General features: G+C 46.1%; 1 protein-coding gene across 2 annotated transcripts in view; it reads left to right on the top strand.

Moving 5' to 3' along the window:
- NRXN2 (neurexin 2) overlaps window positions 1-14,663 on the top strand; it is a gene marked incomplete at its 5' end in the record, with an annotated part of 185,616 nt that overhangs the window by 121,683 nt on the left and 49,270 nt on the right. For both annotated transcript variants that reach the window (XM_081340212.1, XM_081340211.1), the window contains one exon: window positions 14,069-14,240. In XM_081340212.1, coding sequence (XP_081196338.1) covers window positions 14,069-14,240 — 172 coding nt within the window. The remainder of the gene's footprint in view (window positions 1-14,068; window positions 14,241-14,663) is intronic.

Raw genomic sequence — 14,663 nt, 5'->3', positions numbered from 1 at the left:
AGCCAAGCAACGAGATCTCTGGATGCAGAAGCCTCTCGGAGTGAGAAAGCGAGTGCCGAGGGAGAGGCAAAAAAATAAATAAATAAAAATAAAGCAAAAATAAAGCTATTTATTTTGGGAAGTCATTAAGAGAGATCATTGCCTGGCATCTTGCAGTGGACATGCCAGAAAGAAACAAAACCTCAGCGGAGCCCACGGAGTTGGGCTTTGACGGGACCGGAGCCATTTTGGGGTTTTATGGAGCGCAGGTGATGCCCGCCAGGAAACAAAAGCCGCCGTATCGTCGAACAGGAAGTGGCCATTTTTTCTGACTGTGCTGCTATTAGACATTTCTTGGCACACTCCGCCACTGTGTTTTCTGGTGTTTTCTTGGCACGAAGGCAGCATTGTCAAAAAAAAAAAAAAAAACACAACAGGAGCCATTTTCCTGTCTGGCTGCCCTGAGGTGATGATGGCAGCCATTTTGCATGCCGCCTTTGACAGGTTGCATTGGGGCCTCAAATGGCCACGTCGCCTTCTTTTTCCCCCCAGACAAAAACCAAGGCTGGAAGCAGCTGAGTCAATTAAAAAAACAAAAAAAAACCCACATCTTTTTAACTTAAGTTTGGAGGATACAGAAATTAGGCCGGGAAACCACATCTGCACAGGGTCCAGATCAGTTTTCAGAGCAAAGACCACAGGGCTATTTTTACAAATTGAACTGCGTTCAAGGAAGTTGGGTGCAAATGGGCAAGGCTGAGGCCATCAGCAGCCATCTTGGTTCCTGGGCCGCCATGTTGAGGTGCCTTACGCAATCTGATCGACCAAGAATCTCCAGTTTTAAGACATGTGGACTTCAACTCCCAGGATTCCCTAGCCAGCAAGGCCACTGCTGGAATTCTGGGAGTTGAAGTCCATACTTCTCAAACCTGCCCTGGCTGAGAACCATTGCATGGAGATGGCAGCAAAGGTGTTTCTCAATCTTGGCGACTTTAAGATGGGCGGACTTCAACTCCCAGAATTCCCTAGCCAACGACCATTGCTAAGAATTCTGGGAGTTGGAAGTCCATACTTCCCAAACTTGACCTGGCTGGGAACCATTGCATGGAGATGGCAGCAAAGGTATTTCTCAATCTTGGTGACTTTAAGATGGGCGTACTTCAACTCCCAGAATTCCCCAGCCAGCAAAGCTTTCTGGGAGTTGAGGTCCACCCACCTTAAAGTCACCAAGGTTGGGAAATACTGGGATAGAGAAATAACATATTTCTTTGCGGGTCCCCAGTCCCTGGGGAATTTTGCAGCCCAGATATGTAGCCCTGTTGGGTTTCCGTCTTACTCGCTGGCTCATGCAGACATTTGCAAGATTTATGGTGAACGAGAGCTTCCATCCTTCTCCATCTTGGAGTCTGGCTTTGCTTTCAGCCTCATCAATTCATTTTCTCCTCTCCTCCCATTCCCCTTCTTATTCTTCTTTTTTTAATGTTCAGACAGTGTAAATGACATAACTCTCTCTCAAATGAACCAACCAGCCAGACATATTTCTTAGGGAGAGCTATATTGTCATTGTTCTCTAAAGAGCATGGCTGTAAAAAGGCAGGGGCCTCTGAATTTTAGATAGGGCACCCTTCCAGCTGATAGGGGAGACTACATCTCCCATCATCCCCACCCAACCCATTGTCCCCCGTCCCCCCCCACCCCCATTGTGGGAAAGCTCTTTTTGGATTCACACCGCAGCTTGGTTTGGCGGTCTGAGTTGATCCGTTTTCTTGAGTTCGATGCGACTGAGGAAGAATTGAGGGGCTGAATTTAACATCGGGCCCAAACGAACCAAACTTTGCACGTCTTGTGTGAATGCATCTTTGGATGGGTCTTCCCATCCTTTTAAATAGCACGCACCCGTGCACGCATGCCTCCATGATTTCTCTCCAGTCCTGACTTGCTGTCCCTCCCTAAACGACCTGGATTTGTCGACTCGTGCCAGGCAGATTCACCAAGGATGCTAAAGGGGTTGGAAGAGCTGCATGGTTCCAGGTAGTCCTCGGCTTACAACGGTTGTTTAGTGGCCGTTCAAAGTTACAACGGCACCGAAAAAGGTGACTTGTAAACCTTTACTCACCCTTTGCAGCAGGTCACGTGATCAGAATTCATATGCTTGGCAACCGACTCACATTTACAACGGTTGCAGTGTCACGGGCTCCCCTTTTGCGACCTTTTGAGCAGCAAAGTCGAAAGGGAAGTCTGATTCAACTCAACAACCCTGTTAATTTACTTAACTGCAGTGCTTCACCTAACGAGCGTGGCAAGGAAGGTCGTAAAATGGGGCAGAGTTCACTTAACCTATGTCTTGCTTAGCCACAGAAATTTGGGGCTCAACTGTGGCCGTAAGTCAAGGACTGCTTATATTAAAAGCTACATAGAACCATCTCAACTGGCAGTCTGGCCCAGAGCTTCTCAACCAAAAATTTGAAAACAATTAACCCTTGCCAAAAGCAAAAGAAGAATTAGTTTGCCGGGATACGGTCAGACAGAGCCTTGAGTTCCTTTACATCACATTTTTCTAAACTTAGTTTTAGGTTGGAAGCAATTTTTTTTTTAGGAAAAAGCGTTAATATAGCTAATAAACAGTACCCCTTTTTGACTAAAAGCTTAATTTGGTTAGGGTTTTTTTTTTTATTTTTGAAGCTCTTTGTTACTGCATCAGCTTTGCAGCCCGAGCCATTTCCTACCCTTTCAAATAAAAATTAAAAGTATTTTAATTTCCCTTTTTTTCCCCCTTGCCAGAGCAAACTCGGCAGGTCAAAACAGCAGTTGAATCCATTTCTCATCTCTCATTGATTTATGTGCTTTCGGAAATGTGGACCATAGGCCAACCGCAAGGTTTGCTGTCAAAGATTGTTGGATATTTTCCCCAGTTCCTTCAGAGTTTTCCCACTGTAAGGTAAAAGCCTACTCGGTCACTGCCATTAAAGACAGGGACACCTAGAAAGTTTCTTGCAACCTTGGCAGTGTATCTGGAATCATTGCAAAATATAGAACAGAATAACAGGAAGGCAGCGTGGAGATCTTCTACTCCAGAGGTCTCCAACATTTTGGGCACCAGGGACCGATTCCGTGGAGAGAGGATTTTACGCGGACTGGAGTGTGTGTGGTTTTATGTGCTGCTTGCATCCCGCGGATGGGGCTTTTCTTGTTTGTGCGGACCGGTTGCTGGCATGCCGTGGCCCGGTACCGGTCTCTGGCCCGGGGGGTTGGGGACCCCTGTTCTAGTCCAACCCCCTGCCCAAGCGGGAGATACCATTCCGGACAAATGGCTGTCCAATCTCTTCTTAAAAACGTCCAGTGTTGGAGCACCCATAATTTCTGGAGGCAAATTGTTCCGCTGATTAATTGTTCTCACTGTCAGGAAATTTCTCCTTAGTTCTAGGTTGGTTAACTACAGAGTAAAGAGCTGGAAGGGACCTCGGAGGTCTTCTAGTCCAACCCCCTGCTCAGGCAGGAGACCCCATACCATCTCAAACAAGTGGATGCCCAGTCTCTTTTCTCACTGCAAGCACAGCAACTGCAAACTTGGGGTTCTCGGGCATGGGGTCCACCTGTCAATTGCAGGGCTGGCATTGACTGCCTGTGTGTCACTTCTGCAGCCTGCAGGGGGCAGCGTTAATAAAGCACATATGTCCCAGGGCTGAAATAATCCAGGTTTAATGCAATAATTACATGCATAGCTCTAATAAAGAACACGAGCACACAGCAAGCCAGCTGTTCCCACCTTGTGGTATTAATCACTGCTTAGCATAATAATCCTTTAATAATGCCCTACACACACACACACACAGACACAAAATCATAGAAACTGACACACACATATGCCTTTCCCCGTAGAAATTCAGCTTTTGTTTTCATAGGATTTGCAGCTGACAGCAATTCCTGGGCCAAAGCTAAAGGCCCGATATTAAACGAGCATCTTTTACCGGGCCAATCAAGATTACTCCAGCAGTTTTAAATGCCACAAAAGATGCTTGTTGCTGACCAAGCATCCTGTGAAGCACAAAACATTGTGCATTTCTTCACCAACTTCCAGTGACCTAGTAAGAACCTTTAGCCCTTTTTAGTATTCAGTGCGAAACAGGCTGTCATTCCTTGTTAAAGAAATTCAATTCAATCAGAATAGTGCTGGAAGGGACCTTGGAGGTCTTCTAGTCCAACCCCCTGCTCGAACAGGAGATCCTATACCATTCCAGACAAATGGCTGTCCAGTCTCTTCTTAAAAGCCTCCAGTGATGGAGCACCAACAACGTCTGGTGGCAAGCTGTTCCACTGGTTAATTGTTCTCAGTGTTGGGTGGTTTCTCCTTAATTCTCCTTGAAATATGTCAGACTGGCACCCAGCATACATAGGCAGCAATAGGCAGCGATTTGCATATTTAAAAATTAAAAAAACAAATAGATTTATTTGCAGTATTACAGTCCCTGGGTATTTGCACCATTTTGTTAATTGGCTCATCATAGAATAGAATAGAATAGAATAGAATAGAATAGAATAGAATAGAATAGAATAGAATAGAATAGAATAGAATAGAATAGAATAGAATAGAATAGAATAGAATAGAATAGAATTCATTATTGGCCAAGTGTGGTTGGACACATGAGGAACTTGTTTCCGGTCTAATCTAATAAATCTAATCTGAACAAGAATTTCCTGTCATGGAAACTAAGCGAGAGGCTGAATCCCAATCCCAGGAGTGTGGAAGATGACCAGAATTGAATTACTGGGGTGGGAAGAGCACTCTGCGTGTGCTCGGCGTCGTTCCTGCTTGCTTGGCACACCGCTGCAGCTTAGAAACACCCAATTTGGGTTCCCATTGCAGAACTGTTAAGCAGGGATTTGCATCTGCAGCGGAAAGTGCAAAACGTCTCTTCTGCTCTCAGGCCCAGGTTAAAAGCAAGGCGTGCACAGAAGGGTGTGTGGGGGGGGAGGTCGTCTGCAGTCGGAAGCCCCCACCCCACCCCTGATCCGAGGGCCCGGCTGGCTACTTAGCCCCTTTGCTATGCGCCGGTTGTTACTTTAGGCTGACAACTTGCTGAATTGTGACCCTGGGTGCTGCAAGTCCTATAACTCATCCCTGTGCTCTTTATAACCCCCTCAGCACCACTGCTCACAAGGAACAACTGGCCTTGAGTTATGGACTGCTTTGACAAACAGGGTTCAAGCTCTGGAGGATGCAGGGCAGGGAAGAAGACGGGGCTGGAATATTAGATGCAGAAAGGAGACACGGCCGTGATTTGAACAAGGGCCAGGTTTCCGGGCAAAGAGAGGAGAGGATTCTGCTTTCAAAAAGGGCCGTCTTTGGGCTGTTCTGCAGCTGGAGTCTTGCTGGAGCTGGACTCTTGCAAACCAACCTGAAAAAGGGATTTGCTCCTCTCGTTTTCTGGGATGGCTTCCCCTGATTGGGGGGGGGGGTGTTTCCTGGAGCCCCATCAGCTTGAGCCTCTAAAATTGGGAGTAGAGGAAGCCAAAATCCAGTTTCCCAGGTTTGGGGAAAGGCCAGCTCCTCATTTCCCACATTCTTCAGGCTATCGGGTAGAAGCTTCCCACAGCGTCTTGGAATGGAACGGAACGGAACAGAATAGAAATACAGGATAGGATAGGATAGGATAGGATAGGATAGGATAGGATAGGATAGGATAGGATAGGATAGGATAGGATAGGATAGAAATATAGACTAGACTAGACTAGACTAGACTAGACTAGACTAGAATAGAACAGAACAGAACAGAATAGAAATACAGAATAGAAATACAGAATAGAAATACAGAATAGAAATACAGAATAGAAATACAGAATAGAATAGAACAGAATAGAATAGAAATAAAGAATAGAATAGAACAGAATAGAAATACAGAGTAGAATAGAATAGAACAGAATAGAAATACAGAATAGAATAGAAATGCAGAATAGAATAGAATAGAATAGAATAGAATAGAATAGAATAGAATAGAATAGAATAGAATAGAATAGAATAGAATAGAATAGAATAGAATAGAATAGAATAGAAAAGAATAGAAAAGAATAGAAAAGAATAGAAAAGAAATACAGAATAGAATAGAATAGAACAGAATAGAAATGCAGAATAGAATAGAATAGAATAGAATAGAATAGAATAGAATAGAATAGAATAGAATAGAATAGAATAGAATAGAATAGAATAGAATATGTAGCTCATACAGAGGAGCAATGGCAAACCCAGAGGAGCGATAGCAACACACACACACACACACACACACACAAACAAACACACACTCACAGAGATATATCCAGCCTGGTGCACTCATCTGCCTGCCGTCATCTGCCCTCCAGCAAAAGGCATCTGCCTCCCAGGTGCCCCCCCCTTCCCAGCCAGCCAGCTGCAAGGCGGGATTAATTACCATTTTGCTGCAAATGAAATTAAGTTGGCGCAGTGTCGGTCAGCAGCTGCACCAGGATGTGCATTAAGCTGAGCCACTGCTGCAAGTGAAGTGGGGGAGCCCCCCCTCCCCTGAGGACTGGGGCAGGAACGGGAATCCTGTCCTGGATCCTGCCAGCTTGGTCGGTAGGATCTCTTTTGACCTCCTGGTCCACCTCCAGCGCGAGACAGCCTCTCTTAAAGAATCCCACTCTTTTAAGAATTCCCATTCCAGCTTTCAAGAGGGTTCTAGATTAGAGGCCCCCAACCTTTTGGGCACCAGGGACCGGTTCCGTGGAGAGAGGTTTTTTCGCGGACCGGAGGGTGCGTGGTTTTGTGTGCTGCCTGCATCCCGCGGATTGGGCTTTGCTTGTTTGTGCGGACCAGTTGCTGGCATGGCACAGCCCGGTACCGGTCCACGGCCCAGGGGTTGGGGACCCCTGTGCTAGATGCTTCAGGAACAGGAGAGGGCAGAGAACCACATATTGGCATATCGGTCGGAGAGATGTCCTGTCAACAATCCAGCTCAAAAAATCCAAATAAAACTCCAGGTTCATTCCAACTTCTGAACATCTTACTACCGTATTTATTGAAGACACCGCATGGTGTCTTCAATATCAAAGTGAAAGTAACTCTGAGGTTCCAACACCAATTCAAGGACTTCAACAATAGTTTTTTCCCCCCAGCCAAACCCCCAATGTCTTATGTAACCCATATCAGCAATCTGAATTTTGATCACGTGATCACGGGGATGCTGCAAAAGGTCGTAGGTGTGAAAAGTGGTCATCTGTCCCTTTTCCCAGTGTTGTTGTAACTTTGAACAGTCACTAAACGAACTCTGGTAAGGCGAGGAGTTCCTGTGTTGTGTCAGTGTTACCTATTCCCCAGATCCCCAAAGCTGATTGCTGTCTGAAGCTTTTCCTTAACAGCCTTTGATTTATTCTGCTTTCGGTTCACGATAAGTGGGGTGGGGGTGGGAAGGGATATTTAAGCGGTGTGCTCCTTGCAATATTAAGTAATAATTTTCCCAGCATGAGAGGCTGGAAAGGCCAGCCTTGCCCTCTGTTGCCAGGCACGGGAGAAGGGCTGAGAAGAAAATGCCCTCTGCGCGTGCAAAGGGGCACTCTTGTCCCTTCACGTTAAGGAATTAAGGATTTTGAGCCTGGGAATTTGGGCTCCTGCAGATTGCATATTTCTCTCCCTACAGTTTCCTAGGCAGCGATACTCTTGTCGTATTACATATTGTTTTTTCCTTCGCTTCCCCTGTCAACCTGCTGGTCTCCCATCCAAATATAACCACCTCAAATCCTTCTGAGCCCAAACAAAGCAAGCAAGGCAGGGGCTGCGGCTTGATGGGCCTATAAATAAATAGCCCTCGATGTATGCACAGACACAAACACTGGAGCTTTACCAGAAATAACCCACTCCATCCTAGTCTATCACCGAAATGAGGTGGTTTTTTTCCCCCTAAGGGCATTTTGTGGTGTGTGTGTGTGTGTGCGCGCGCATGCGCAGCTAAGCAAAGCAGCAAATTCCACTCCCAGTTGAAAAAAATGCAGGATTCTGGAACGTATCTTTTCCTTTTTTTGAATTGAGACTTTGGAGGAACCAAATGTTTCTTAGGCGTCAAGAGATTGCATTCACACAACCCGACATCTGAGTAAATCCATTTCGGGATTGCATCCGGTGCCCGAACCCCTAAATTATCCCAGCAAGCTAAGTTTGCGCAACATGACAAGCCTCTCCCATGAAAGCTAACCCAGATTGGCCACTTAGCTTAGCGACTGGCTTGGTTAAGGATGCTGGGCCCACTCAGCCAGAGCAGGAGGGTTTAGCTAGCCAGTTAAGGCATAAACCAGGTCCTCCTTTTATAAAAAAGGAATGTAAATATTAGCTACAGATGAGCTGCAGTTTTCTAAAAGCGTGTTCCCAGTTCTTTGAGCCTATCCTTTTAATGGCTTGAAATTAATTTCGCTTAATTTGGTTTTACTTTTAATGTTTCCGAGTGGTTTTTGTTGTTGTTGTTGTTGCTGTTGCATCTTCGGTTATTTGATGGCATGGTTTTTGTGTTGTCAACGTGGCGGGCTGCTCAGTGCTACGTGTGGGGATGTGTGTCTATAACAAATTGAGCGAATAATTAAGTGAAAGGAAGTGGAAAAACACCACAGCTGTAAAAATCAGTTCACACTGATTTATCTCTTTGGTTCTATTAGGGTAGGGGGGTCTTCAAACGTGGCCCTTTTATGACTCGTGGACTTCAACTCCCAGAATTCCAGTGTGCCTGGCTGAGGAATTCTGGGAGTTGAAGTCCACAAGTCATAAAAGGGCCTAGTTTGAAGACCCCTGTATTGGGGTAATACATAACACACAATCCTTGACTTCCAGCCATTCATCTGCTAGCAGATGTTCCAGGTTACAACGGCACGGAGAAAAGTGCTTTTCAACCAGTCCTCGCACTTACGACCGTTGCAGCGTCCCCACGGCTGCACGGCCAAAATGGGAGTACTTGGCAACCAGCTCGCATTTACAATGACCCAGAAGGTCCCATCTGTGACCTTCCCAAGCAGGTTCCGACAAGCAAAAGTCAACGGGGGGAAGCCGGCTTGGCTTAATAACGGCAGTGTTTCCCTTAAGAACGGTCTGATTGCTTAACAACCAACAGAAACGGTCCATTTGAATTGTGGTTATGAGTCAAGGACTACCTGTATAAGACTGTATTCACCAAACATCAATCAATCAGAATAGAGCTGGAAGGGACCTCGGAGGTCTTCTAGTCCAACCTCCTGTCCCAGCGGGAGACCCTATACCATTTCAGACAGGTGACTGTCCAGTCTCTTCTGAAAATCCTCCGGCGATGAAGCACCCACAACTTCTGGTGGCAAGCTGTTCCACTGGTTAATTGTCCTCACTGTCAGGAAGTTTCTCCTTAATTCCAAGTTGCTTCTCTCCTTGATTAGTTTTCATCCGTTGCTTCTCGTCTTCCCTTCTGTTGCTTTGGAGAATAATTTGACCCCCCCCTTCCTCTTTGTGGCAGCCCCTCAATTATTAGAAGACTGCTATCATGTCTACCCTGGTCCTTCTTTTCTCTAGACTGGCCATTCCCAAATCCTGCAACCCTTCTTCATCTGTTTTAGTCTCCAGGCTCTTTTCTGCCCTTTCTCCAAAGTCTCAACATCTTTTTTGTAATGTGACCCAAACTGGATGCCGGTTTCCAGGTGTGGCTTGATTAAGATTTTATAAAGTGGTACTAACACTTGACATAATTTGGATTCTGTGGCCTCTATTTATACAGCCAAGGATTGTATTAGCTTTTTTGGCTGCTGTCGCACACGGCTGGCTCATGCTTAGATGATCGTCCACTAGGATTCGAAGTTCTCTCTCACAGTTACACTGTTTTTGAGCCAGATTTCACATACCGTATTTTCCGGCGTATAAGACGACCCGGCGTATAAGACGACCCCCCAACTTTTGAGATGATTTTCATGGGTTCAAAAGTCGTCTTATACGCCGGAAAATACGGTAATCTGCCCTTCTCCTTGTTCCTTGCCTAAGTGTAACACTGTGCTATTCTCCGCTTTAAATTTCGTGTTGTTGGAGAGGGCCCATTGTTCAAGTCTGTCGAGATCTTTTTGTATCCTGGGCTTGTTGTCGATTCCTGTCAGCTTAGTGTCGTCTGCTTAATTCAGTATGTGTTTATCTATAGTGACATCAAGGATGTCACAATGATGTGGCTCAAATGGTACAGATGCGTTATCATCACTGCCATTGTGGTTTCTATCAGATGCCTGTAACTCGGTTATGAAAGTAACCCAGTTTTCACCCCATCCGTTGAACCGAAAACTAACCGAATTGGCCTGCACACTCCCGGACAAGGCTTAAGCGTTGCTCCTGAAGTCTGAATGGAGACGCGAAGGTTTACCGTCGCTGACAGCTTCGTGAAGCTTGTTGGAGGAAGCCAAGTTCAGGCCCTAGCTTCAAGATGGCTTAATTTGTTCTTTGATCCATTCATACAGGTAGTCCTGGAATTATGACCATCGATTTAGCAACTGTCATAAGTCGAGGACTACCGGTATGAATGGATCAAGAACAAATTGACTATTCCAAGTTACAACGGCACTCGAAAAAGTGACTTATGACCTTTTTTCACACTTATGACGGTTGCAGATCCCCATAGTCACATTATCAAACCTGGCAGCTGATTAATATTTATGACGGTTGCCGTGTCCTGGGCTCATGCGATCCCCTTTTACGACCTCCTGACAAGCAAAGTATACGTTCTCCTGCTTGAGCTGGGGGCTGGACTAGAAGACCTCTAAGGTCCCTTCCACCTCTCTTCTCTTCTCTTCTCTTCTCTTCTCTTCTCTTCTCTTCTCTTCTCTTCTCTTCTCTTCTCTTCTCTTCTCTTCTATTCTATTCTATTCTATTCTATTCTATTCTATTCTATTCTATTCTATTCTATTCTATTCCAAAGTCAGTGGGGAAGCCAGATTCAGTTTAACAACCAGGTTACTAACTTAACAACTGCAGTGATCCATTTAACCAGTGTGGCAAAGGAAGGTCATGAAACAGGGCAAAACCCACTTAACAAATGTCTCACTTTTAGCAGCAGAATTTTGGGGCTCAATTTTATTTGGCTCCTGGATTTTAAACACACACACACACACAAAATAAAAAGTTTTTCAGCATCCTTAGCCATGCAAAGCTAGCGTTCCCTTGCTTGGCTGGCGGTGACGTATCTTGGGAGTAGCTCCTGCTGCCCTCCCCATCCCCTTTCCCTTCAGACCCGTGGAGGGTCCCCAAAGATTCGGGGCGGGGTGTGTGTGTGTGGAAACGCCAGGAGCTGCCTCTCTTCATTTCCGACTCGGAGTCCCCGACTTTGGCTGCCTGCCGTAGCTCTGGCACCATCTGAAAACCTTGGAAGGCTTTCCCGAACAGGAGGGTTTTTTTGTCCCTGTCCAAGGAGAGAAAAAAGAGCCGGTGAAGAACAAGGCCTTAATCCTTTAAAATACGCCCCACCCGGAGAGATTCAGCTTCCTTCTCTTAATTGCCTCTGCCGCTTATGGGTGAGATCACAGGCCGGGCTTATCGGCCCTCTGCAGATTTCCAGTTGTCGTGTTGTGCTGGTGGCGCCTTGCAGGGGTGGGTGTGGGGGGAGATCGGTTGCCCTAAGTTCACATCCTCTACATTAGTGGGGGGGGGCGGGTTGGCTTTTGGGGAAACAGAATCCTTTGTTGGCTGTCTTTCGGTGCTATGCGATGCCCCCTTGCCAAAAATCCAGAGCTGGTTTCTTTTTAAAATCCTCTTAAAGTGGGCTAGTTTGCGTCCCAGTTATTCCCAGTGCTGCAGGCTGATTCGGACCAGTTTCCCCCACTTCCAGGTGGCCAAGAAATTGTGAGCGTGGACATTTCCGTCTCCAGGGGGAAAGACGGTTGTTTTGGGGGGAGACCCCAGTCTTAAGTCCGCCCCCAGCTGGGCCACTGTCAGTCCCACAGGGCTGTTGTGTCGAGAAAAGGAGGGGTCATCTCGCTGACCTCTAGAGAAAAGAGAAGATAGAAATTTAAATTTAATAACTTCTCCGGTGTCACGCAGGAGGGAAGTCCGACATCAGTCGGCATGCCAAAAGGTTAAAAAAAAATTTTAAAACTGTCCTCCCATAAATTTGTAGTTTTAGTTTTTTACTTTTAATTTAAAACTTTGCTTTTTTTTTTTCCTTTGAGAATAAAAAGAAAAGAAATGGAGAGGCTTTTAAAAAATAAATACAGGTGCTGCTCGAGTTGAGCCGCTCGTTTAGCGATCGTTACGACGAGACTGAAAAAAGGGGCTTGTGAACGTTTTTTTCACACCTAACAAGTGTCACGACAGCCCCGAAGCTACGGGATCGACTGGCATGCATTTATGACGCCTGTCGCAGTGTCCCAGGATGACATGATCCCCGTTTGTGGCCTTCTCACAAGCAAATTGGGGGTGTGCGTGTGCAGATTTGCTTAATGACCGCACGGTTCACTTAACAACTGCAGGGATTCGCTTAACAACTGTGGTGTGAACTGCGGTTGCAAAATGGGGGGGAAACTCACTGAATGACTGCCTTGCTCAGCAGTGGAAATTTGGGGCTCGATTGTGGCCGTAAGTCGAGGACTCCCTGGGAAGGCTTTAAAAAGCTGGACAAAGAGCTGGAGAAACCCAGGTTTGTCCGTGGAAATTCACGCAACGACTTTGGACCAATTCTGTCCACTTTCTTAGCCCAATGGGCCTTTACAGGGTGGCGGTTGTGGAGTAGGTGAGGGATACAGTGCTGTAAGGCAAACACACGTACACACATATTAAAAAGGCATAGTGAAGAATGTTCTTCCTGCGCCAGCTCAGACCGCCCCAGGAGCTGCTGATCCAGCTCCACAGAGGAACTACGGAGTATCTCATTTGCACCTCAATAACTCTCTGGTTTGGCACCGCAACCAAACAGGACAGGTGCAGACTTCAATGCATAGTTAGGACTGCAGGAAGAACAATTGCAACCAGCCTGCCTTCCACTGAGGACCGGTATACTGCGCGGGTCAGAAAGGAAGGCTGAGAAAATAACTTAACAGACCCCACACACCCTGGATGCAAACTGTTTCGACTCCTCTCCTCGGGATGGCGCTAGAGGGCATTGCATGCCAAAACTACGAAAAACAAAAGATTTTTTTTTACCCCTGCCATCACTCTGCTGAACACTTAATTCCCGCCGCATTGTCTCACTTCTCATCTTCTCTCATCCTCTCATCTTTCCTGCAACCTCCTCCTATTGGTTTCTTATGATTTATCAGTTGTTCTTTGTAACTTATGTCTAATGATTGGAACTGTGATTTATGACCCATTACTTCTGTTTATATATACACCGAGAGCTTATGCATCGGAGACAGGTATCTTGTGTGTACAATAAAGAATATTCTATTCTATTCTATTCTGTATTTCTATTCTATTCTATTCTATTCTATTCTATTCTATTCTATTCTATTCTATTCTATTCTGTATTTCTATTCTTATTCTATTCTATTCTATTCTATTCTATTCTATTCTATTCTATTCTATTCTATTCTGTATTTCTATTCTTATTCTATTCTATTCCTATTCTATTCTATTCTATTCTATTCTATTCTATTCTATTCTATTCTATTCTATTCTACTGTATTCTTATTCTATTCTATTCTATTCTATTCTATTCTATTCTATTCTATTCTATTCTATTCTATTCTATTCTATTCTATTCTGTATTCCTATTCTATTCTATTCTATTCTATTCTATTCTATTCTATTCTATTCTATTCTATTCTATTCTATTCTATTCTATTCTATTCTATTCTATTCTATTCTATTCTATTTACATCCTTGAGCTCCTGTAGAAGAAGTAGCTGCTAAAATTTAATCAATTGATATTCAGATGATGACTGCTGGAGAGCCTACAAAGCTGGCTGTAATGTTACAGGATCCCTTTATTTCGTGGGCAAATAGCAGCATTGGCGTAATCCGGCTGCAGATTTTCCTGTTTTTCCAGCCCCCTCCTCCTCCAACCCCCCGCTGCCCTTCTGAAGCCAGCACTGACCCAATTTCCTTTCTTCCTCCTCTCTCTGCCCCTTCTTCCTCCCCCCCACCCCATTTCCTCGCGCTCCCCAGGACCAGGGGACTGTGGGGGTCATTTTCAACGTGGGCACGGACGACATCACGATCGAGGAGAGCAACGCCATGGTGAACGACGGCAAGTACCACGTGGTCCGTTTCACCCGGAGCGGCGGCAACGCGACGCTGCAGGTGGACAACTGGCCCATCAACGAACGATACCCGGCAGGTAGGGATTGCAGAGCGTCACCTGCCACCATCATCCCCTTCTCTCTTTCTCGCCCCCACACCCCAACCGACGGCGGAGGTTGGAACCAACCGGCCCTCTTTTCCTTTCTGCCGGAGGCGGCGGGTGGCGGGGAGGCAGTAGAGGGCTTTGGGGCAGCTGTCCTGGCCTTCTGGGTGGCGTCTCCTGTGCCTTCCAGAACCTCTGGCGCTTCCTCCGACGCTCACCCGTTGTGAGCCGAGGAAGGACGGGGGGAGAATCGGAAGGAGGAAGGATGAGCCGGAAGAAGAGACTCGGGATGTGGGGCTCTTAGGAAAGGGCGGTTTAGGGCAGAGGCCTTGTTCCAGTCTTACCCCGTCTGAAGCGTCTCCGGCAAAGAAGGTCCTCCTGTCAATGGTCCCACTTCTCTGGAGGTGCTGGAAAGGG

This window comes from Vipera berus (assembly GCF_964194415.1).
Source record: "Vipera berus genome assembly, chromosome: 16".
Classification (NCBI taxonomy): domain Eukaryota; kingdom Metazoa; phylum Chordata; class Lepidosauria; order Squamata; family Viperidae; genus Vipera; species Vipera berus.
This window is presented reverse-complemented; position numbering and strand designations above follow the sequence as displayed.